The following is a 26,594-nucleotide window of genomic DNA, read 5'->3' on the forward strand; positions in this document are numbered from 1 at the left end:
CATTTAGCTTTTATCAATGTGACCAGTCTTCCATAAGTGTTCAATGTTCAACATTGGTCTGCATAACATACTGAGACCATGCGTCTAAGCTACAATGAGGCAGACTGCAGATCTGCATTGGCAGCACACCTGCCTAGCTTAAGCAAAATCCTAGGTTCAATCTCATTTAAACTAAGACAATGAAATATAAAATAAAAGGGGCAAAAAATTTAAAGAGTTCTTAAAGGAAAAAAGACTAAGCTGATACACCAAAAACAAAAGTGGGAAAAACTAAAATGGAAGACCAATTTTTAAAAATAAATAAATAAGCTTATGACGGTGCCCTTAAATTCTAGGTAATCAAAAAAAAAAGAAAGAAAGCCTTTTAAGATTTCAGTAACTGCTAAACATTCATGCTTTTAGTGTTTTAATGAAATTATGCCATCAACCAGTTCTTATGATATAAACTTGAAAAACCAAAACAAAATGTAAGGGTAAATGATATACCTGTCTACAACTTCTCCTTTCCTCTCTCTGGCAATCATATCCAATAAAGTTTGCCGAAGATGATCCCTAATACACCCATACCGTACAACTTGATCTCGAAAAATTATTAATCCCAAATTGTAGACATTTTCTACATTATTCTGTTGTACATATACACGGTCCTGCAGTTAAAACAAAATGTTAAGCAAAAATTATTGCATATATAAAATAATCTTCACAACCTACAATAAAAATTGTTTTAAACATTTTTGGAAATGTTTAGTACCTCTCAAGTTACATAGAGTTAAATCTTTATAATTTACCATGGTTACTAAATCAAATTTAAAAAGAACTTCTGTCTACTATACAGCTAAAATGGAAAGTACTGCTAACTGCAAAAAGTCTTTTGTATCAGCTACGTGATAAGCCTATTGAAAATTAAACAAATACAAGGAAATGTAGCAAAGAGTCAATGAAAGGATAAAGAACACCCAAAAACTTAAGTATGACTATATAAAATTAGTAATAATCTATTATAGCAAATGCCTGACATATATGGCTAGTCATCAAGACAAGGGCTGCAAGTATGAATGGCATGTTTTAAACAAGATCTTCAAGCAAATTAGTAGACTATAAGATAAGATACAATGAAATATTTGCTGTGTGGTAATGCCAAGTTCTCACTGCAGTAGGAAGCTCCCGTTTGTTAACTACATTGTTGATTTTATGTAATACAGCAATAATGTAGCTCTAATCATAATTCTTTGTTACTTTAAAAAGACCCTTTACTTCTCTCAAAAGGAACGTCTTAATAAAAAAAATCACCCCCAAAGACAGATAATAAAAACATTAAGAACTAATTTTAAATGTTATATTCTCAGAATTAGATCAAAGTGCAGCATGTTTAAAGTCCAACACTAGTAACTATCTACTGCAAAGAATGCAAATAAAATACTGTGCTTTTTATTTATACTTTAAAACCTCAAATTCAGACATTTTAAACATATTCTTTAAAATATCTGAAAGTTCAATTAAAGGAGTGCATTTCCTCAACAAAGGGAAAAACACATTTTAAATCTACTAGTAGTTCTCTTAGTAGTTATCTCTTGCCCAAGCACATAGAGTCAGCAGGAGTCTTCTCAGCTTGAGAGGCAGTCCATGGCACAAAGTGGGGAATCAATGGAGACACTCTTATGCCTGTCCTTTCACAGAGCTAGGAAGGGAGTCAGATCCTGCTAAGGACTTTACAATGGTTCACATCAGAAACCAACTCGTAAACACATCATCTGTAATACATTCCCTTACAACTTTTCAGTCCTTGCTAAGAACAGCTATAAACTAGATAAATTTTTAAGAAAAGCACTATTTGTTTAAAAATAACAAAGTCTATCTAGCTATACCTTAACCAGGTGTTCTCTGTATCACATGCCTCCCTCCAACTGCTAATTAAGGCCAAGGGTCCCATCATCTCTAACAGAGTTAAAGAGGTACTTAGGTCAACAAGGCCACAGATATTAAAACTTTAACCATTTTAGCAGTTTATCCTTTCCCTCCTGGTAGCTCAAAATCAGCAAGGCACCCAATCGTTTACTAGGAATATAAAAAGATCAAACTCAAAAAACTCTAGGCAAAAGCCTGTCTAGAGGCGTAAAAACCCACTATGCCGAAGTAGTTTTTAATAAATTTAACCTAGGGGTTAGGGATTTAGCTCAGTGGTAGAGCGCTTGCCTAGGAAGCGCAAGGCCCTGGGTTCAGTCCCCAGCTCCGAGGGAAAAAAAAAAAAAATTTAACCTAAACAAGAGTCTAAAAATTCCCCTGTAAGTGGGCCAAATTGTTTCATTACTCAAGGTATGGTATTAAAAGTCATGCCACAGAGAAACAAGTCATGGTACGTGGCTCCAGGCTCATGAAGTAATCAGTGTGCAAAAGAAGGAAAACTTAAGCTCTACCATTCCTATCTAGTGTTTATTTTGAACAATGTTTGCTTTCAAAATTAAACAAGTGCTGAGGGTGGTAGCATACACCTAGACCCCCAACAACAGAATGCCCCCTCACTAAGCTCTTCTTAGCTAGTCTGTCAGAACATGTTTGAACCGCCTTGACAGGCTTAATCACAAGGCAATGTCATTTATTAAAAATTAATAATAGTGTTTTCAAACAAGGTTATTTCAAGCATGAAATAGATAAGAGGTTAAAAGGGCTTAACACAACGAAGACAGAAAGCAACAGTAAAAAGTCAAAGCACCAAATTCTACAGAATCAGGAAAAAAAAGTCTAATTAACTCATAGTTTATAAAATGAACTTAGTATTTCCTCAATACAACTCTGATTTCATTTTTTACAAAGGGCACCAAGTAAGGTGTAAAGTAGTAAGCAGTACACTTCCTGTGTGAATACGGTACTACTTACGGATAACTGGGTAGAAAAGCACAGGATGTATTCCTAAAAATCCTCACTTGGATGCCTTAAGCTCAATCATAGTTTCAACCACTGTACAGTGGGTTAAAAAATCTTTCTCAACACTGTGAAATTTTAAAATAAGAACATTCTACTTGTTGAGAGAAAAATATCTTGTAATTTTTGCTCAGGAATTGCCCTATCAAAATACAAGATAAACTAAAGTACACTGTTCTCCACTGTAAAATTTTATAATCAACAAGCAGAAGAAAAATAATAACACTAGAAACGAGTCTCTATTAAACTCGTTGGCGTTCAGAAGACATGTAGCATAAATGAGTTTAGTGAATAGATGGCTCAGTGGATAAGAACAGTTGCTGTTTTTCCGGAGAATCTGGGTTCAATTCCCAGCACAACACAGTGGTCTGTAACTCCAATCTTGGAGATCTGACGCCCTCCTCTGCCACCGACAGGCACTGCACGACCATACTTGGAGGCACAAAAAGAGCACTGATTCAAGGAGCATAATACATTTCTTTCCATCAGTTCTATGTCTGACATTTAATAACTATGACCGTCATGTCTGTTTCCTTATCTGTAAACATCTACCTCAAATGTTATCCATTTGCAATATTAACAATAGAAAGAACTGCCAAAGCTACCACTTTGCCTTCAAATTTAAAAATAAAAACCCACTATTAAAATAAAAAGCAAAGCTGGGTGTGGTGGCAGGTCTTGAATCCCAACACTCAGGACGCAGACAAGCAGACCTCTGAGCTTGAGGCCAGTCTGGCCTATAAAAAGTTCCAGGACAGCCAAGAGGACACAAGAGAATCACTGTACCAAAAACCTAAATAAATAAAATAAACACTCGACAACAGAACGAAACAAGAGCAACACGTAAACACCAAACAAGCAAGTGGTAGTCAGAACGCAGAGGAGATGAACTCTTAGTACTAAACTGCAGGAGAGATGTGGAAAACAGCATCCAAGTTTGTCAAAAATTAAAACCAGAGTTAGCCTATGACCGAGCAGTCATATTTCTTGGTACATACCCAAAATACAGAAAGCAGAGCTGGAGGGACAATGTTCACAACAGCAATTTTCACAAGTTCTAAAAGTCACAATTAAAATGTGCAGTGATGAATGGATGGGACAAACAAAATGTGGTTTACATATAAAATGAAGTATTATTCAGACTTAAAAGGCAAACAGGCATATTTTACAACATGGAGGAGCATGTGCTAAGTGAAAAAAGAAATCCTGTATTGCTCCACTTATATGTGGTACCCACAGCAGTCAATTCATAGATGCAAAGAGCAGAATTGGGGATTGAGGGAGGTGGGAGGTACGGGGCAGGGGAGGGGGTTCCAGTTTTGTAAGACGAACTCTACTGAGTGTTGTTACCATAATCAATTAAAACCTACACCACCACCAGAAACACACATACACACAGACCAGTGTTTAAAATCATCACCGAAACCTGGACTTACTGGGGCCAAGAGAGAAAGTACAGTTAAATCAGCACTAGGTACTACTGTAACTTAGTATCCCCAGTAGTCAGACACAATGTTACAGGTTAGTACATGTCCGCTGGCACTCCAACGGGCAAAGGTTCTGAAGAAGAAAGACAACCAAAACTGTCAATCATGAGATGGTTTCTTGAGTAAATCGCTGACCTGAGCCTAGCCATATCAAGGACCCCAGTATTTCCGACCCTCGGGAACTGGCAAAGCCTTCCTCTGTTTAGAGTGTGAGTGCTGAGCTATCAACTTCAGCTTTCTGCTTTAGGATGGCTGCAGCCAGAGACCACTCCCCTACAAGAACCTCCTACCGAGATGAGACTCGCTAAACCGCCTGCTCCCTTCCTCATTCTGCTGAACACTGTGCCCCTGTCTTCTCTGAGAGCTGTTGGTGATGGGTCTTCCTTAGAGCACAAGACCCATTCCATCTCAGCTTTTCTACAACTAGGTCTGTGTCCTTTCTGCATTCTCCCTTAGCTCAGTCAGATTTCCACAACTAAGCCATGGAGAAAATAAAACAAAATTCAAAACACAACAGAATAAAGAGATCGCAGCACTAAGATGCTAACTGGCAGACTTGCAGTCTAATAGGTCAAATATGACAATACGAAAAACAGTATAGCTAATACCTCAGGCTTTTAGCTGAGATCTTAAAGGGGCTACAACCACTGTGTAGAAGGCTATAGCCGGGGTGGGGGGGCCCAAAAACTAAAAACATGTTAGCACTAAGAACGCCTTAATTCCACCAGATCATGTGTTCCTATTTGACCACCTACCAAAACAAAATTAAACTTTCTTTAGAAGAAGGTATCATCCATTGTCTCTAGTTTTTCACACAATACCAGCGGTCAATCCACAACTATTAATGCTGCTGTCCCTTGACAAAAAACAGCAAATAACTCAGACTCGAATGTCTGAATGTTTTAACTAGGGTGTGTGTGGTGGGTGACAGGTGGGGTACATATGACATAACCCTGGAAGCCAGTGATTCATGCCTCTTACCTTACTCAGAAAGTGACTTCAAAAAAAACCAAAAACTTAAAAATGCCAAGGATACACTTTAAAGACATTTCAAGAAGATAAAGCGATTTAAATTTATATTTGCTTTGCAACACAACTAAAACAACTAAGTTAAAAGGAAAAAGACCATTACTCAGCAATTGGCAAAATGAGCTGTCAAAAACTGGAGTAAGAATATGAAAGATATGAGTGATCTGGTCAACAAACCTGACCAAACAAGCATCCATATAATTAATACTCCACCTACAATTCTAGGTCAAAAACTTTATCAAAGACTGCATTAAAAAGAGGACCAAAAACACTTGTTTACTTTTAGTTACATACATGTTCTAATTTTATTTCTGCTATAATAAAATACTATTATAAAAATCAACTTAGGTAGAAAAGTTATGAAAATGTATTTAAACTTGTAAATCCAGGTAGGTCCAGTCCTTCATTGTGAGGAAGTCAAGGCAGGAACTTCAGACAGCAACCATAATCGAGAACAGAGAGGAAGGAATGCATGCATGTTCGTTTGTTTGACTATAATTCTTTCATTCTTACAAAGTTCATTCAAGACCACCTAGTGAGAAAAAAATGGTACCTCACATACTGGGCTGGATCTGACCAGTATCAATTAACTTAGGACAATTCCCCATGGGTATATTCAATCCCCCACGGGCAGGTTCACAAATGGACTCAAGACCCTCACTGAGACTTTTCCTAGTTGATTCTGGGTTGCATCAAGTTGAGAACTAAAGCTAGCCACTCCTAAAAACAAAACTAAAACAAAAAACTATTTTAAATTTGCATAGGCTTATGATTTGTCAACGGATGGCATAACTGCCAGGGTGCCAGGTTTCAGAGCTTCTAAGTACTCCCATTATGGTTTTAAGAACTACTGAAAACTGATCTTGGAAACTGACATCTTCAGAGTGAGACTTTTACTATTACTTCAAACATATAAAGAAAGAAAAAATATTTTCAATGTTTTCAAAGATTGCCAAATTAGGTATGGGAAACCAGGATTAACTGTTTAAAAGGATTTCTACATTAGAAAACTGCTGATTGAAAAGGAACTGGAAAACAGCTACTCATTATTGAATCTGTTGTCACAGCACAAAGGTGAATGTTAGTTCAACTCTGGGTTTACCACTAATTCTACTAGACCAATGGCTTGGCTTGTAAGATTGACTATAATAACTAATACTCCAAAGTGAAACTGGAAAGTGGTGAAGACCACAGGCATGGAATGAAAAAAAGACATGGAATCATCTCACTACTCATGCCATATAGATACTGAATAATCTTGTTAAATCAATCTCTCTACCTCCAATTCTTAATCCCTATACCTTAAATTTCTTTATCCATAAAGTGAAGGCAATTTAATATTCAACTTGTGACCTGGGTATGTATATAAGTTAGTGGATAGAAAGGGCTATGTAATAAGAGATATTTACTGTCATATACTAAGGGAAATATTTTATTTTTATTGCTTAACTACTTTTAATAACTACTCTAAAACAATGATAAAACATATATTGTGAAGACTAAATGATAAAGTGCCTAAAATAGTGCCCTGCCCACACAATGGACTATGAATGTGCTGCCAGTTATCACTAAGTAGATGCCTTATCTACTTAACTGAGATGTATTCTTACACCAGGCTATCAATCTACTTTAAGAGTTCCTAAATTGTGGTCCACTTAATATCAACATAAATGCTTCCTGTTTACTTCCTTTTCACCAATCCCTACAAATTGTATCTTGCTGTTGCCTTTCAGTACTATAATAGTTCAAAGCTTTAGAGCTGAAAGAACCCTGAAAATTTGATCATCCCAGCACCATTCCCTTAACATGTACAGAGGGCCTCATGTTCCCTTCCATACAGATAAAGCCAATCTTGTGAGGTACATGAGCACAAGCATGACCATCTCTAAGACAGGATCCAGAAATTCCAACCTTGCACTGAGTTTTCTGACTCCCAGAAAGCGCCAGAGCTCTTATACAATAAATGTTTTATAGATATGAAAAAACAGGCTCATCCAGAGCATTAAGTAAGTGAAATAATGACAAAGCAGAAATTAAAGCTAAGACTCTCTTAATCATCATTAAGCGTTTTCTCACTGCTTCAAACTTCCCACATACACTGGCAGCAGCGCTTCACGCCAAAGTCAGCTTCATTCCATATACTTCATCAGGAAAGTTGTGGTCTAGCCACAAGCCCTGCACACAAGTTCGAACCGGATAGAATCCCAGCCCTAAACTGAGAAGGATAATGGACACAAAGCTCTACACTTAGACAGAACTGTTTGTAACTGGTGCCAAGGGAAAATCAGTCTTCTCCAATGGAGTGTCACTTAGGCATATCAACCACAGTCCAGAGAGGCCCCATACCCAACATAAAATGTACTTCAGGGTTTTTCTATGCATGTTTTGTTTTGTTAATTTTTGTCTTATTTTTTGTTTTGATTTTATTTTTAAGTGAGAGAGAGCACAAAATCAGCAAGGGAACATGAAGTTAGGTGGGTAGGATGTGGGAGTAAGAATATGATCAAATACATGGAAAATTTTTTAAAAATTAAAAGACATCCAAAAGCTGGTTGTGAGTGCTCTGGTGAGGCTCAGGCTCAGGTAGAGTAAAGGAAGGTCACTGTGATCTATGGAAGCCAAACCCTTCTGTTCCTCAGAGAATAAGGCAAAGTCAACTGGGAAATTATCAACATTTTTCTGTGCTTCCAGTTTTCAAAAAGCAAAACATAACTGACTGGCTGGGATTATTGGCTATGGTTTCTGAGTGCATTAGTGTGACTCCACCTTCCTATTAATTCCTTATCCCTGGTCCCGTAAGTGTTTTGTTCTCTTTCTCACCTATGCTTTGATACACTTTGAAGAGGTCGTGTTAAACATGTTATCTAGGGATGGCATCTTGTTAGTGCTCTAGCCACTACCTCTACCTCTCCTCCCCAAGACAGAAATGGCTTTCTATTCCTTTAATGTTAACCTGGGTTGCTAAAGGGAGTCTATCAAACATTTATAAAAATTCTCCTTTGTTATTTATTTCTATAGTAGACAGAAAAAAATAATGAAATAACTTCAACTATTAAGTACATTATTCTATAAAATACTAAAATATGGCTAGGAATGTAGTTCAGTTGGTAGAGTACCTGCCTACCATTCATTAAAAACTTCAGGTTTCCTCCTCACTATCACAGACATGATAGCACACTCATACAATCCCAGAACCCAGGAGGTGAAGGCAAGGAGGGCCACGGTTTTCTTCTACTATATAGTAAGTTTAAGGTCAACCTGGGTTATATGAGATTCTGTTTCAAAAAATTACAAATCCTCTCCTAATCACTAGTTTTTCTGGATAATCTAACCTGAAAAATGAAACTTCACCAAACTGTCTTAAAAGCTATACATGAGCAAACAATACACCCAATGCTGGAGGAAAGCCGAGTACTCAAGTGGACTTGCTCATCAGAGGAGACCAGAGTATGGGTCCTAGCACCCACATAATTATGGATCACAAACAAGTTAACTCCAGTTATAGGTGACCTGATGTTCCTTTCTGACCGCCAAAGGCAGCAAGCAGGGACAGACAGACAGACAGACACACACAGAAATCTTTAAAAAAAAAAAAAAGAAAGAAAGAAAGTGAAAAAGTGAATTTAAATAAAGCAGTTACAAACTCTAATGCATTCACCAGCCAAACAGGTAATGCAAATCTCACATCTCCCCAGAAATCTGAAGGATCTATGTGAGAGTGGGGTAGAAGAACTTTAAGAGCCAGAGGTAGTGGATCACTTAGGAAACTGTTTTCCAGATACAACAAAGATGCATATCACATGTGACAGTATGCACAAGTCCCAAATAAACTAGACCACATAAAGTCCCTGACTGGCATGAAGTCCCATCCCTAACTCAGGAACTACTGGCATTTGACTGCTCCTAAGAGAGGAAAACTCAAGTCAGCTTTAATGGCACCAATACCTGGTGCATCTACAACTACTCACACCACGAGTAGCTGGTTCAGCACAAACTGGACTTGATATGCAGAGAAAAGCTGAGTCAGCAGGAAGGTCAGAAAGGATTCCGGAGGAGTTGAGGAAGGGGAATAAATATGATCAAAATACATTGCATAAAATTCTCAATGAATTAATAAAAAAAGAATAATACATACTAATATTTCAATAATTACTTCAACATGTACACATTTTTCTTAATTTTAAAATGTCATTTCTGGTATATTTTAATTAAAATCACAATAGTACATGTATTTAAAAAGTTTGAGACAGGAAAATGAAGGATATAAAGATAAAAAATTTCTGGCTTATGGGAAGTAAAGATAATTCTTTCTGAATTTAAAATAAGACTTACTAAGTACTTTGAAAAGGCAGTCAATTCAAAAAGATCGTATACTATACTGCTTGCGTGTGTCTAACCTGCACAAGGAGCTGGGCTAGATGTTACAACACAAAATGGTTGTGTAGGCACTGTCCCTTTCCTCAATTCAGTCTAGCAGATAGACCATACGATAGGACAATAATCCATGCTTTCTGAAGGTTTGCTTTTAGTTTGGCCCCAGATATTAAATGGAAAATTTTGGAAATAAACAATCCCCAAGTTAAAAATTATACAGCATTTTAAGTAAGGACATGAAACCTCACCATCTCACTCTGACCTACCAGACTGAATCACTGCTCTGCCTGGAATGTCCACAGTGAATTAGCCAACACCTTACTCCACCCAACCTCCACTTAGGAACTGGGTTTGCAGACCCACAAGTCACATGGCTGAAGTTTTTTTATTCAAATAACTTTCATATTAATTATTAGCTCCAAATTTCAGTAAGTGATGAGATGCTGTGACTGTTGCTAAAGAACAGTTCTGAGCACAAAGGGAGCGCACCTGTAACTTATAGGGCAAAACTCATCAGAACACTAGTAAGAACCTTTCATTCTCCTTGAGACAGGCTGCTAACTCTGTGGCTGAAAAGGACCTTAAAATCCTGATTCTCTTGACTCTGCCTTCCAAGTGCAGATATCACAGATGGGTCACCACTAATTCCACCCCAGCTTTGACAAGAAATTTCAAAATTTAATCAGAACAAGGACAGTTTTCAAAACCTTTCAAAACAAAGGATATGAGATTTCCAGAAAATTTAAGTGGTATGATTGGGGGAGGATGGGGCGGGAGGGGGGGGGTAAGGAAAAACAACAACAAAACAAACAAAAAACCCCCAACAACAATAAAAATTCCTCTGGGAAAAATATTGTCTAGTGGTGCTTTGAGACTAATTCACTCTCCCTCCTGCCCCCCCCACCCCGTTACAATAATTTTAAAAAAAGGAAGATTGATCTTGGCCAATAGATAGGAACATACGAAATCAGATTCTAGCAAGGAAAGATGTAGGTAACTAGACAATTACAAGCTCACTTGGGAATGTCAAGTTTGAGGTGCCTTACAGACGATAAATGGTGCCATCAACTAAACAGATAGTGTTCTCTTACAATAGTTATATATACAATTTGAAAATTGTGTACAGAAGCACAAAGAACTCTTAGGGTAAGTAGAAGAAAAAGTCAAAACGTCCAAAGATACCTTGATTTACTGAAGAAGAGGAGGAAGAGAAGGATGTGGAAGAGGAGCAGTAGCTGAGAAGGAAGAAGCAGAAGGTTGGAGGCACACAGTGCTTTGTCACAGTAACCAGGGACCAATATATTAAAAGAAAAGTGCACCCATCTGTGCCAAATGCTGCTGAAAAGTAAGTAACAAGGCAGGAGGATTAGCAGTGCACTCTGAGTCCAGATGTAGAACTTCTCCATGGTGATCCCAGTAAGGACGAAACTGAACACTGAACAAAAACTGAGGTAGATACTGAACTGGGATATGTTTAGAGTGAATATAAAAACAGAGAGCAAGTTTCAACATTTGTTAATCAGACATTTACCTGAAAGGAAGATAAGGACCCTGGGAGAGCTGGGCAGTAGTAGTATAAGCCTTTATTCCTAGAGCTTGGGAGGCAGAAGCAGGCGGATCTCTGTGAGTGTGAGGCAAGCCTAGTCTACAAAAGGCAGGGTCTAGGACAGTCAGGGCAGTTACACAGAGAAATCCTATCTTGAGAAGCAAAACAAACAAGCAAGCAAAACAAAATAAAACAAAACCACCCCTGGAAGATGGTAGTTCATCAGAAAAATGTAGCTGAATTTTATCCAAAGCATGCATGGCTTGAACATGACAAACATTTATGGAATCAATAAAAACATTACAACTCCCAAGCACTTAAGGGTACAAACCAGATAGTAGGAGATATGATCCCTGACACAGGTTAAAAAACAAAAAACAAAAAAAAACTGGCCTATGTCATAAGGAGATGTCTTCTGGCATTAATACAAGTGGAAAAAGAAAAGGAAAAAGAAACACATAGGTCCTACCTTTTTTCTTTTCTGAGAGGGAGATAGTAAGTAAGACCTTTTCCAGGAAGGAAGCCAAAGGACAGAGCTGAAGACTGATGAGCAATAGTCAGGAAAGAACTCAAACGGGGGGGGGGGGGGGGGGGGGGGGGGGAGCCAGGCAAGGGAGAGGGCTACCAGAAGGTCTATGACAGTGGACAAGTCCTGACACTGATCCCTCTAGTATGAGGTTTCCTCTAGTAGAGCATCTGAAATGGTAAGGTAAGTCACTGGATTCATCTAGTTATTATTGTGCTACCATGTGCATTATCAAAAGCATTAAGGGATAATTAGCTGAGTTTATTACTAGGCTATGTTCTACAATACATGGTTCATCTAAACCCCAATAGTACCCAACTGTAATTTTTCACTCTAGAAATGAGCAAAATGTGGCATGAACTTACTGTGTGACATAGTCATGTAAAGACTAGAGCCAGTACACAAGCCTTGAGATTTCATTGTTTTTGAAAATGGAAATGAAATAAATTTTTAAAATTATTAAGCATAAATTTAAAAGTTCATTAAGAGACAATGGCTAATAAAATTCCAATTCCTGGTGGCTGTATACTTGTGTTAGACAGCTGTACTGAATTTAAAGGCTCACTCCTATTAAAACTGCAAGGACAAGAGTTGCCAGCTTCCTTCACACTTGAATGTCAGACATTTGTTTTCACATGCAATCTCATTTATCCTCAAATTGTTAACACAAGCTGAACCTATAACCGGGAAGAATGTGACACTCAAGAGACTAGTTACTTTGGTTGAACTTTGATTTCACCCCTGAAAAATAAGGTGGCCTCTCCCTCTTTGCCACTAGGAGACCTCATAAAATCTGCCTGAATTTATTCAGCAGAACAAAACAAACAAAACTCTTCTTGCTTGTTCTCATTGGAAATATTTTCCAAATTGCTTTATTCTATTAAGAACTAAACTAGGACAAGCTTTTCTTTTCATACTGCACCTGAAGACCCGAAAATAAAACTGAAGAGAGTAAATTAAAGGCTTAAACTAAAATCATTATGTCAATTCTCCAACATAAACACTGACAAGGTCTGGAGAGATAGCTCCATGGTCAAGAGCACTGGTTGTTTTTTTAGAGGACCTAGGTCAGATTAACAGTACCTACACTGTTTACAACTGTAACTTCTGTTTCACAGGATTCAAAGCTCTTTTCTGGCTTCCAAAGACACTGCATGCACATGGTGAACAGACATACATGCAGGCAAAGCAAAGACAGACATACATGAACATAAGCAAAGAAAAAAAAAACATGGATAACAAGTCATTAGACTTACTAATTTTGTTGTAGCATAATAAGCTGAAATAATTTAGATTTATTCTGTAAGCGTACAAGTATTTTTTAATTGAGAGTAAAAATCTCAGGCTAGGTGCAAAGCTTTAACCTGAACATTTGGGAGACAGGTGATCTCTGAGTTTGAGCTGTCCTAGTCTACAGGGTGATTTCCACTACAGGCAGGTTACAAAGAGAAACCCTGGAGAGAGGCAGGGAGGCAGGGAGGCAGGGAGGCAGGCAGCAAAGGAGGGGAGGGGGGAGGGAAGGAGGGAAGGAGGGAAGGAGGGAAAGAGGGAAGGAGGGAAATCCAAGGTTTCCCAAGCCATTTTTCTAAAGATCTTTTTTGACTGATAAAAAATGAAAACCAGCAACACCAATAAAGCACAGACTGACTGCAGTCATATACTGCAAGTATTTACAAAAGAGATGGACAGCAGCTATGAAAAATCTAACTATGAGGAACTTTCTATTATATGGGGGACTTTTGTCATTGAAAATATTTATAGTTATGTTTTATAAACTTAGAAGATTTGGCTTTCAACACATATTGTCATTTAACTACCTTTACCTCAGGAAGAAGTATTAAGAACAGCTTTTTTAATACTTATTTTTTGAAGCACAATGCTAAATATTAAGAAAACATTGTTTTCCTCTCTTTTTCATATGCATGCTCAAACCTAGTAATGCAGATGCATACGCCTGTGGAGGTCCAATTCTTTCTCTGCATTCTTTTGGGGGCAAGGTCTCTCAACCAAACTCAGAATTTGCCAATACAGATAGTGTAGCTACTTAGATTTTTCTGGGGAGCCTACTCCCACCTTTTAAAGCTGGAACTACAAATGAGCCACCATACCCACTCAGCACTGGTATGGGTCCTGGGGAGCCAAACCCCAGCCTTCTTGCTTGCTTGCCAAGTATTTACCACCGAGGTGTCTCACCTCTCCAATTTTGTGCCTTTTTAGTGTTTTACTCTAATGTTATATGAGCGCACATGATTAGGATTTCACTGACACACAGGTAGCCTTTACAAAGGAAGTATTTTTACTTAGAATTCAAAAACCAGGACATGGAGAGATGGCTCGGTGGTAAAGAGTACTTGCTGCTCTTGCAGAGGACCTGAGTTTCGGTTCCTACTGCCCACATGGTGGCTCACAACTACCTGTACCCCAGTTCTTGGAAATAGATACAATGTCCTCTGACCTCTATGGTCACTGCAGGACATGGCATACATACAAGCATGCAGAGAAACACTCCTATAGAAAACAGTCCTTTTAAAAAAAAAAAAAGAAAGAAACAAAACCCCAAACTACTGTCAACAAAAATCTAGCCAGCACTCAACTAAAATTGACAGAAAGTCGTTGCTTTTAAATGTTGGACTTTTTAAAAGAAAGACAAGAAACACTCTACTTACCATATACATTAGTATGTCTCTAATCATCACCATGGCTGTTTGATGATCATTCCAAGCTTGATTTAGTGTTTGAAGAAAGTTGTTATTCAATGAATTTAGTACATCTTCTCGCACCTATTAACAGAACAGTTTATTAGTTTATTTACGCACATAAACACTCATACAAATACATGCACCTCTCCCACCTATACTATTTCATATAATCTCTCCACAGATACTATCTCTATCTCTCTATATACACTCTCTTTCTATATACCCTCTATTTCTCTCTACTTTTTTACTCTCTGCTTCACTTTTCTTCCTACTACTGCCTATCTATATTACCTATTTAGTTATTGCTTCTTCCACTAAAATTTAAATGCCTCCATGATAGCAGAATGCCTCTTTTAAGTGTTCTTCCTCTACAAATAATACAGTGTTTGGTGTATAGAAGATCAGATCAACTATCAGTCACTTTAACAAGCTAGTATTTTTAGGAAGTTCCCTCATATCTGAAAATGTCTTCTTAGTCCAATCATAACAAAAGACCACTATTTTTCCCTTTCCTAATCTACAAGCTAGCTACCACAATCTCCAGTTAACATTTCCTGCTGTCGCTATCAGCTCAATGAAAAGATTATTTGCCCAGAAAAACTTGTTCTATGCTTCTAACTTTAGAATGAAGTAATGTAGTTGAATCCCAAATTTGTATAATTCTTTGAAATTTCAGTTAGACCTTCATATCTGTATGTCTCACATCCACAGATTCAAGCAACAATTTATCAAATATTTGGGAGAAAACGTCTGTGTTCTAAAAATGTGTACACCTCTCATCCTTGTTATCATTCCCAAAACAACACAGCATAAAAGCCTTTTGAAACATCTGCACTCTACTCACTGTATGTAACTTAGACATGAGTTAGAGTACAGAGGATGGTGTGTGCACGCAGATTTCACAATACGGGAGCCAACCAAAACTTACAGAATTTGGTTGCTATGGGGGATAAGGAAGCAATCCAAGAGGACAAGAAAACAGTTCTATGCTGCCAACCTCCACAAATACTTAATTACAATGTCTTCCATGGACCAACACAATTCTCATTAACTCTAGTCTAAACAATTTTGTAACACAAAACATATGTTAAACCTTGTCAGGTTAGGGAAAATCTCAAGCCATTTTGAAACACATGAAGTAATGAATTCAGATATACATATCTATAAATCTGAGTTGTAAGTGCATATAAATAAAATGCCATTTCACAGGAGATTAATTAAATGGGTAGAAGCAAAGATCAAACATATAGAATGCCCTCAATGTACAACAGATTAAAGCCAGGAAACATGTCTGTCTGTCTGTCTGTCTGTCTGTCTCTCTGTCTTTCTTTCTGTGTGTGTGTGTGTGTGTGTAAGGGGGTATAGGTGACACTTTGTCCATGTGGAGGTCACAAAATTGGTTGTAAAAGTTGGTTCTCTATATCCATCACATTAAATCCTGGGGATTGAACTCAGAAAATCAGACTTGACAGGAAGTACTATCTCATTTTTTTCTTATATGCTGGAGAAAGGCAGCTATTACATTTTAATAATGGGATCATACATATAACCTACCCAATGTACAGTATGAAAACTACTAGGCATAAACCCAGAAATTGGTCTATTTAGTTTTTGCTTTAAGATTGAATACCTTAATTTTAAAGTATGGCCCCTAGATTTGCTCTACGAGTATACTGACTATGATCAAAAGAGGAAAAAAATGTTAGTTAATAGGGCTGTGATAATGAAATACTTTCACACAACAGGGACAAATTTGTAAAATTATATATTAATGAGTAAATATACAAGTATTAAGTCTAGAGCTTGTAAGATGCAAAGTAGGGAACACATACATATCACATAAAAAAGCAGCATCTTGAAACAGTCTTCATCAAGCTTCTTATACTTCACAGGACTATTAAGGACCCAAGCACTGGGAGGAGACAGATGATCCTGAGTTCCAAAGATAGCTTTGGATTACATAGAAAGACCTTCACCAAACCAAAAACCTTATACAATCTACATATGAAAATCACATATTCCAAATACCAAAACATCTGGCCAATTATCGTTAAAAGTGAACATTTTCTTCTTACTTTTCTTTCTCTTATTTTTGTTTATTTGAGACAGTTTCTTGGTATAGCCATGGCTTTCCTGGAACTAGCTTGGTAGATTAGCCTGGCCTCAAACTCAGAAATCCAATTTGTTTCTGCCTCCTGAGTGCTGGAGTTAAGGGCATGAGTTACACCTGACTGGGTATTCATTTCAATTTAGGAAGTTGTTCTTTAATGCACTTGACACATTTGTTCAATGAATGAAAAACTGACAATCTAATAAGAAGTTAGTATTACAAAATGTTCTAAAATGTACTGAATTATATACTTGAAAATGTAGCAGCATATATTTCATATAATATAATGTTTACCATTCATATCAGTGTAGTAGTTTGATTGAGATGTTCTCCATAATTCTTGACATGAGAATACTTAGTCACTTTTTGATGGCTGTAAGATTAGAAGTTTGTTCCTGCTGGAGAGAGTATGTTGCTGGAACCTACTTTGAGGATTCAAAAGCCTCAAAAGTGCTGTTTCTAGAGAGCTCTTTCAAAGTTTCCTTTCTGCGGTTTGAGACATGAGCTATCTCAGTTGTTCTGGCCTCTGTGGCTGCTGTCATGTCTGCTGCCATGCTGTCCCATCATTATCAATCCTAAACCCTGGAACCATAAGCCCTAAATAAACTCTTCCCTTTATATGTTGCATTCGTCATGATGTTTTATTACAGTAACAGAAAAGTACCTATGATAAGCAGCCTCCGAGCAAAATTAAAAAGACATCAACCAGCATAGGCATCACAAATGATTGTGCCATTTGCATCATTTTTCAAAAAACCAGACCGACAATCAGTTATAGTGAGCTTTTACCAGGTAGAAAATACCTGACTAAAATCTGTTTTATGATTGTTTTATTGATTAAAGACTTGTTGGGATACAAACCAAGGTTTTCTGCAGGAGCAGCAAGTATTCTTAAGTCCTGACTTTTCTCCCCAGACCCATGATTATTTTTTTAACAACTGGGCACATATGCAAAACCTAACAAAAAACGAAGTATCTTAGACACAGCTGTTATTCTATTCATATTTATTCCAGACTATATTGTAAGAAAATTCTTTTAACAATTTCCTACATAATTTTCCTATCCTTAAGTAATAAAAGTGAAAATATTTATTCAAATGCAAAAGTAAAAATAAGATTAAAATTAACTTTAATAAAAACTAACAGCTTTTTGAAGGAAGGTTAAGTTGACACAGAAACTAAAATGCACATTGTTAGTAAGTGACTTGTTTTCAAAATTAACATAAAAATTAGGAACAGAGAGCAACATGTACCTGTGTTCTAACACTGTTGTTAACCTACTAATATCACCATTACTTTTTTTCCAGCAGCAAGGCAAGCGACCAGAACCTGCTGCAGAGGCAGTACTGAATAAAGGGACTACTATACACCAAATACTGAAAGAAAACTTACATCAAATTCATCCAGGTGAAGAGTTGACATTTGAAGAGCAACACAAGAAGAAACACGAAGAAGTAACCACGTCAGAAGTTAAGAGTAAGATGGGACCAACTGTGATGAGAGGAAAACAAGCAGTGGAGAACTAATGGCTGTGTGTGGTACTTGGCTTTGCAAAAGAATAAGAGTCTCACAATACAGTGGATCAGTCTGCAGAAAATTAAAACCACTTAACAACTTTTGAAAAGTAGATTACAGTCAAGAGAATGAGAAGACCACCACTGGCTATAAAGACCTATCTGATAAAAGATTATAATTCAAAGCATACAAGCAACTTTAAAAATTTAACAAAATACTAAATAGCCCTACTTTTAAAATGGGCAACAAAAGGTATCTAACTAAAGATAATCTGACAGCAAATAACCGTATGAAAAAATATTCAACACCAGGCCACTAGGGATAATACTGCAGTGATCATACATGCCTATTCCATGACTAAAGGCAAAACCTAACAAATACACGTTGACAAATCTGTGGAACAGGAAGCCTCTAATTCACTGTTGACAGGAATGCAAGTAAGCAGTTTTCACTGAGAACAAACAAAAGTCTTGTTCCCTTCAATACAAAAATCAACAGATGGTGGCACATGCAAACAGTGAAATACTACTAAGCACTAAGCAGGAAATACGGAACCAGGATGTGAAGAAGAGACTTAAATGCATCAGTCAAGCAAACAGTCAAGCTACATGCTGTTTGACTACAATTACATGACATTCTGGGAAAGGCAAAACTAAGAAATCAGTAAAATATTAGATTGTCAGTACAGAAAGATTGGGGGATGGAGGGGTTGTAGTCGAAGAATTCAGCAGAGTTTAACAGTTACACACACCCCCACATTTAAACCCACAGAATCAGTTCACACTAAGGCTTATGTTAACTATGGGCTCTGGGTGGTAATGAGGTATCAGTACTGGTTAACAAATGTACCACTCTATAAGGAATGCTCACTGAGGTGGAGGCAGTGAGAGCCAGTACATAAGAAATTATTGTACCTTCCCTTATTTTGCTAAAAATCTAAATTTCTCTGAAAAACAAATATTTAAACAAATTCTGAGGCCATCCTAAATCCAAAGGCAGACACACTAAAGTAAAGTGCCACCTAGGCAACTCTGGTAAGGTCCAGGTGCAGAAGACCACTGGCTTAAAGGAGCAGGCCAGTTCTGCTAGCTTTTGCACTACTTCAATATCACTGTTCTTATATTGCTGTAACAGTATTTACACAATTCTGGCTCCTGATAATATTGATTGTATTTGCAAAGCATCATGGAGAAAGAGCTATATCATAATGAAAATATATCATGTGAGAATTTTAACTGTCATCCTGATTTGTAAAGCCACAAACTATGAGGAGAAAAAAAACTAAATAAATAAATCATACAACTCAAAAAAGAAGGCAAAGAACTCAATTTTAAAAATTGACACGTCTTGGGCTGGGGATTTAGCTCAGTGGTAGAGCGCTTACCTAGGAAGCGCAAGGCCCTGGGTTCGGTCCCCAGCTCCGAAAAAAAGAACCAAAAAAAAAAAAAAAAAAAAAATTGACACGTCTTGAACAGACACTTCATAGAAGAGGAAAAGCAGAAGGCAATTTTTCAAGGAGAAACTATTAACTATGCTAGAACTCTAAAGTAAGCTGACAGTATCAAGTGCTGGCAAAAATATAGAGCAAATGAAAGTATATTAATACAGCCATATATGGAACTAGGCATTTTTATGAAGTCATATACATACACACTTATCATATGCCCCAATAATCTCACTTCTAAATATCCCAGAGGAATTAAAATTTATTCATACCAAGTTTGAATACATATTTATAAGCTTTATTCACAATCTCAAAAAGCTGTATACAAGAATCATTGTTCATTAAACACCGGTAATTGGGTGAACAAATGGTAATACTCTGAGACAACAGAGTATAAGTTGATCATTAACAAAAGGAATCACCTGAATTGGTAGAAATAATTACACTCAAAGAAGCTGGTCACTTAAGGTAGTGAACTGTGATGCCAGTCACAAAACATTCTTTAAAATACAAGATTATAGTGAAAAGAGAACTGATCAGTACAGAGACAAGAGGACAAGGAATGCATGACTATGAAGGGAGTATTCAGAGTTCTGTGGGGTAAAGGAACTGTTCCACACTGAAAGTGTGGTGTTGCATCAATCTGAATACATGCTAAAACTCATAAAGAACTATGCATGAAAATAAAAGCTAATTTGTTTATGTTCATTAAAAATTTGGTAATAAAATTCTCAAGTTGGACCTTGTCATAAACTACAATTCAACAAGCACTGTTAAAACAACTTTAATGTCAAAAATGTTGGATTAAATAACTTCAACATATTAAACTAATACTATAACAAACTAGGTTTGCATATTATTTATTTCTGTGAATACAGCTTTTTCTTACATTTTTAAAAGTTTCAACTTTAGCTATGATTAAAGTAGAATTACTGAATCAAATGGAAATCTTTTATTTTTCAGTAATAAAACCTGTTCACCTACAAACTAAGTTCAAGCTACAATATACATATTCTTAAGTCATTGAAGCTCCTGGCACACAGAATGGGACCTGACAAAACAAGGGACGAAATACCCAATTCTTTGTTCTTGAGTTTCTATATCCAAGAGTTCCTACAGATGGACAAGAAGAATGATACTAGACCACAATGAGATAATCTGCCAGAATATTCCACTCTCCAACACACAATTTTAACCATTAATAAAACGCTCACCTTTTAAATTGTAATGCCCACAGTTAAAATCCCAAAGAACCAATTTTAATCAAATGCCCAGATAAAACAGAAATCACCTCCTAAAACAAAGTAAGTATATAATTCTAAAGCTTACCAAAACTGTAGCAAAGCTATATAATTAGTAACAAAGTAGAAGTAAAAAGTGGAGGACTTCCTTTAATACTCAAATTACAAGGCAATACTTAGTCCAAAAATAGACAAATCTCTTTATTTCGTTCACTGGAAAACAAACACACAATTAAAATGGGGCATGAATTATGTGGAATACATATTAATTATGCCAAGAACATTAAAAAAGTATAACAAAGGCATAACTCTGGGCATATTATCCTAGAAATCTGTGGTATTAATCATCACTAAGAGACCAAAATAACCAAAATAATCATTTTTCAGACAACTGTATGCAGGGTCTCTAACCAAGTCACTTACTTGGTCTCATCTACAGTCTGTTTCTTACATAAAGTATGATTGTGATTAATCATACCTGTGATTTCCTATCATGCCCGAGGTGCCTTACTAATAAGAGTCAAATATAGGGGGGTTGGGGATTTAGCTCAGTGGTAGAGCGCTTGCCTAGCAAGCTCAAGGCCCTGGGTTCGGTCCCCAGCTCCGGGGGGGGGGTGGGGGGTGGGGGGTGGGGGGAGAAGAGTCAAATATGATTTTTATTATTTGTGTTTAAAGAGGATTTTCTAGGAATTTTGAAATAACAGTCACTAAATGCCTGCTAAATAACTCTAAGGCACGTTGATCATTTCATTTAAGGACAACAGTGTAATAAATAATGGCACCTAACATTTCATGACCTACAAAAAACCCCATCTATTTCTACTTACAAATGTGAGTCTTGTAATTAAGTGTATGTGGTTAGGTAGAGTCCTTGTTACTTAACACATTTTTCAAAGGAATGCTATTAAACAGCCTACAGTTATATATCCTATTCATACAATAAGGGCAGTGTCAGCCCTTAAGACTACAGGTATTGCTATCCTTTCCTCTAAAACAGAAATAGTAACATTAGTTAATGCACAAGGCCAAAACTCCAATTACTTCTATCTTCAACATAAACTTGGTGAATGGATGTTGCCATTATTCACTTACTTCTTTAGATGTCTGTATCTCAAACCAAACATCTATCAAGGCTAAGAAAATGGAATTTACATTGTGTAGCTTTTTTAACTTTCCAAAAATCCATGAATGAGCTTTCTGAATGTCTGTCATAAAACTCATCAGTAGGTAGGTTGGCTATATCATTCTAATTACTTTCCATTAACTGTTAAGAATAAAGGTAGGAATTAGAAATATCATCCCAATGACTTTAAAATGAAGTCATCAAATAACAGCTACCATTCGAAAGAATAAACAAAACCTATCTTATACTGACAGACTTGTGACAGCTTCCATCAGGCAAAGAGAGGTGCTATAACAACGCTATAGTGGGATATAAAATGCATTAAATCATTTTATAATCTCTAGAGTAGAAGAATAGGAAAATTAGTTTTAGACTCAAAAGATACATAAAGTTCTGGGCTTGTACATTTTCATAATTTCATACATTAAGATATGCATGTTAGGGCAAAGAGAAAAGCATGGAAACTTGGTACTTCTGAGTATTCTTTTTGAGAAAGAAATTATTTATTTTGTGTGCATGGGAAGGTCAGAGAACAACTTGCCAGAACCAGTTCTCCTTTCATCATGTGGATCTCAGAAACTGAACTCAGGCTGTCCAGCTTAGCAGTAAGTGCCTCTTCCAGAAAAGCTCTTCTTGTCCAGTCTTCTAAGAAGCATTAATTTAAATTTCCAGTTTTTGTATGCATACTTGTTTTGCCTGAATATATGTTTTTGCCTCACAGTGAATGCAGAAGCAAGAGAGTGTCAGAGGTTTTGGGTACTGGAAATCAAATGAAGTCCCTTAGAAGATCAATCAGTCTGTCCATATACTTGAAGTTCTAGCTAGAGCAGTAAGACAAATAAAGGAGATCAACAGGATACAAATTGGAAAGGAAGAAAAGCAAATGTACTGCTATCTGCAAATGTTGATAGTATACATACATAAGTGACCCCCAAAATTCTACCACAGAACTCCTACAACTGATAAACACTTTCAGCAAAGTGGTTGAGTGTAAATTTAAAAAAAAAAAAAAAATCAAATCAGTAGCCCTCTATACAAACGATGAATGGGCCAAGAAAGAAATCAGGGAAACAACACCCTTCACGACACAAATAATATAAAATATCTCGGTGTAACTATAATCAAGCAAGTGAAAGACCTGTATGACAAGAATTTCGAGTCTCTGAAGAAAGAAGTTAAGAAAGATATCAGAAGTTGGAAAGATCTCCCATGCTCATGGAGATAGGTAGGATTAATGTAGTAAAAATGGCCACTGTACTAAAAGCAATCTACAGCTTCCATGCAATTCACATCAAAATTCCAACACAATTCTTTACAGACCCTGAAAGAACAATCCTCAACTTTACATGGAAAACAAAAACCTATGATATCTAAAACAATCCTGTACAATAAAAGAACTTCTGGATGCATCACTGTCCCTGACTTCAGAATGTACTACAGAGCAATAATAATAAAAACTGCATGGTACTGGCATAAAAACAGGCTAATGATCAATGGAATCAAACAGAAGACCCAGAAATAAAGCTACACACCTATAGACACTTAATTTTTGACAAAGAAGTTAATACCATTCAATGAAAAAAAGAAAGTGCCTTTAACAAATGGTCTGGTCTAACTGGATGTCTACATGTAGAAGAATGCAAATTGATCCATTCTTATCAACTTGCACAAAGCTTAAATCCAAGTGGATCAAAGATTTCCACATAAAACCAGATATACTAAATAGAAGAAAAAGTGGGGAATAGTCTTTAATGCACTGGTTTAGGAGATAACTTCCTGAACAGAACACTGATAGGTCAGGCACTAAGATTCACATATGGGACCTCATGAAACTGAAAAGCTTCTGAAAGGCTTTTTGTTCATCTATAGGACAAAATGGCAGCCTACAGAAAAGAAAAAGAAAGATCTTCACCAATCCTACATCTGATAGGACTAATATACAAAATATACTGTATATATGAAAACGGCAACAAGCCAAATAACCCAACTTAAAAATGGGGTACAGAGCTAAAAAGAACTCTGTTAACAGAGAAATCTATAATGGCCAAGATGTATTTTAATACCCAAAGTTCTGAGTCATCAGGAAATAAATGCAAAGAAAGACGACTCTGATCCCATCTTACAGCTCTCTGAATGGGTAAGAATCAAGTGACAGTGCATGCTGGCAAGGATGTGGAGCAAGGGAAACACCCCTCCACTGTTGGTGGCACTGCAACGTGTACATTCACTCTGGAAATCAATTTGGCACTGTCTCAGGAAATTGGTCATAGTTTTACCCCAAGACCCAGCTATACCACTCCTGGGCACATTCTCGAAAGATGCTCCACCATACCACAAGGACACTAGCTCAACTATGTCCACAGCAGCTTTATTTATTTGTAATAGCCAGAAACTGGGAACAACCAAGATGTCTTCAACTGAAGAACGGATAAAGAAAAAGTAGTACATTTATTTACACAGTGAAATACTACTCCATTATTAAAAACAAGGACATCGGGGTTGGGGATTTAGCTCAGTGGTAGAGCGTTTGCCTAGTAAGCGCTAGGCCCTGGGTTCGGTCCCCAGCTCCGAAAAAAAGAAAAGAAAAAAAGGAAAAAAAAAAACCAAAAAAACCCCCAAACAAGGACATCATGAAATTTGCAGGCAAATGGATGGAATTAGAAAATATCATACTGAGTGAGGTAACCCAGACCAAGAAAGACACGCATGGAATGTACTCACTCACAAGTGGATATTAGCCATAAAGTATTCAATAACCATGCTATAATCTTCAGACCCAAAGCAGTTAAGTAACAAAGAGGGCCCAAGGGAGGATGCTTGAATCTCCCCTCAGAAGAGGAAATAAAAAATTAAATAGATATTAGAGGTGAAGGGAGGGAACTGGATATGAAAGGGCATGAGAGGGGAACGGGGATGAGTATCAGGGGTGCGGAACGAGGAGGCTCGGAAGAAACCAAAAGTCGGTGGGGGGTATCTCTGGAACTAGTTGGAGACCTAGGATAGGGGAGGCTCCTGGGAATCTATGAGGGTTACCCTGAGACTCTTAGCAGCTAGGAATATGGAGACTGAGGTGACTACCACCTCCTATATATCCAGGCAGGACTTCGTGTGGAGGGAGGGGACATCAATCCACCCACAAAACCTTTGACCCAAAACTTCTGCCTACAAGATGCACAAGGGATAAATATGGAGCAGAGATTGAGAGAATGGCCAACCAATGACTAGCACAACTTGAGAACCATCTTATGGGAGAGAGTCAACCCCTGACACTATCAATGCTACTCTATGCTTGCAGACAGGAGTCTAACATGACTGTCTCCTGAGAGGCTTCATCCAGCAGCAGATGGAGGTAGATGCAGAGACTCACAGGCAAACATGAAGCAGAGCTAAGGGAGTGTGTGGACGTGTTAAGGAGAGCAGCAAGCAAGCTGGAGGAAGGGTCAGGGACACCACAAGAAGACCTACAGAGTCAACTAACTTTGGCCTGTGGGGGCTCAGAGACTGAACCAACTAAAGAGCATACAGAGGCTGGAACTAGGTGCCCCAAACATTTGTAACAGATGTGCACCTTGGTCTTCTTTGTGGGTGCCCTAACAATTGAGGCGGTGAGGGGGAGGGCTGTCTTTGACTCTATTGCATGCTGTTGGATCTCCTTCCCTTAGCTGGACTACCTTGTGTAGCCTCAGCAAGAGAGGATGTGACTAGCCATGCTGCATATTGATGTCCTAGGGTGGGGTGGTTCGGGATGTGCAGGGGGGTCCCCTTCTCTGAGGATAAGGAGAAGTGGTAATGGGGGCTTGTGAGGGTGGGACTGGGAGAAGAGAGGAGGAGCAGCAATCAGGATGTAAAGTGAATAATAAACTAATGGTAAGAACAAGAGAAGGAGAATAAGGAGGAGGGGGAGGAGGACCAGCCAGTGCTTATAACACTGCTCTGTATCTCTAGCCCTTTAGAAAACATTCTTGTTTTCAAGTATTCTTTCACTGCTGGGATACAACTCAATGGTAGAGCATCTGCCTAGCATGTACAAGACTATAGCTTCAGTTCCCAGTACTACTAATACCTCTAAACTTGTGTTAATCCACATCAGAGAATCATTATTTCTAAATACATTACAGTACCATAAAGAAAAAGGAAGGGTTTGTTTTTTGTTTTTGTTTAAAAAGAAAACACAGGGCTTGTGAGATAGCTCAATAGGTAAAGGCACCTGATGCCAAAGTGACGCTGAGTTTGACTCCAGGCAAACATGTATTTAATAATAATCTGAGTAGGTGGAGGTCTAAGTCCAATCACATAATATAAACTGCCTCTCAGGAAATTTTGGTTATAAAAACATGATCCTTTCCACTTTCCTGACTTCTTTTAACAGACCAATGCAAACTACATATGAACCAAGAGTCACAGAGGTGAGCAAAAGGTCTCACGTGTATCTACTACTATTCATCAAAAGGTCATTCATTCACATACTTATTAAAAGACCACAGTCAAAAACTCTTAATAGAAATAAATGGAAGAAAGGTGCCTGACTGTGATTGTAAACTACTTAACAAATTAGGCACAAGTGATGGGTACTACAGAAGA

At 37.4% G+C, this 26,594-nt stretch overlaps 1 protein-coding gene across 3 annotated transcripts in view; it reads right to left on the reverse strand.

Moving 5' to 3' along the window:
- The window catches only part of Cul3 (cullin 3), a 77,789-nt gene that overhangs the window by 24,703 nt on the left and 26,492 nt on the right, over positions 1-26,594 (reverse strand). For all 3 annotated transcript variants that reach the window (NM_001106923.2, XM_017596376.3, XM_008767227.4), the window contains 2 exons: positions 14,548-14,661; positions 487-647 (listed from right to left, as the gene is read on the reverse strand). In NM_001106923.2, the coding sequence (NP_001100393.2) occupies positions 487-647; positions 14,548-14,661 (275 nt within the window). The remainder of the gene's footprint in view (positions 1-486; positions 648-14,547; positions 14,662-26,594) is intronic.

This window comes from Rattus norvegicus, chromosome 9 (genome assembly GCF_036323735.1).
Source record: "Rattus norvegicus strain BN/NHsdMcwi chromosome 9, GRCr8, whole genome shotgun sequence".
Taxonomy (NCBI): Eukaryota; Metazoa; Chordata; class Mammalia; order Rodentia; family Muridae; genus Rattus; species Rattus norvegicus.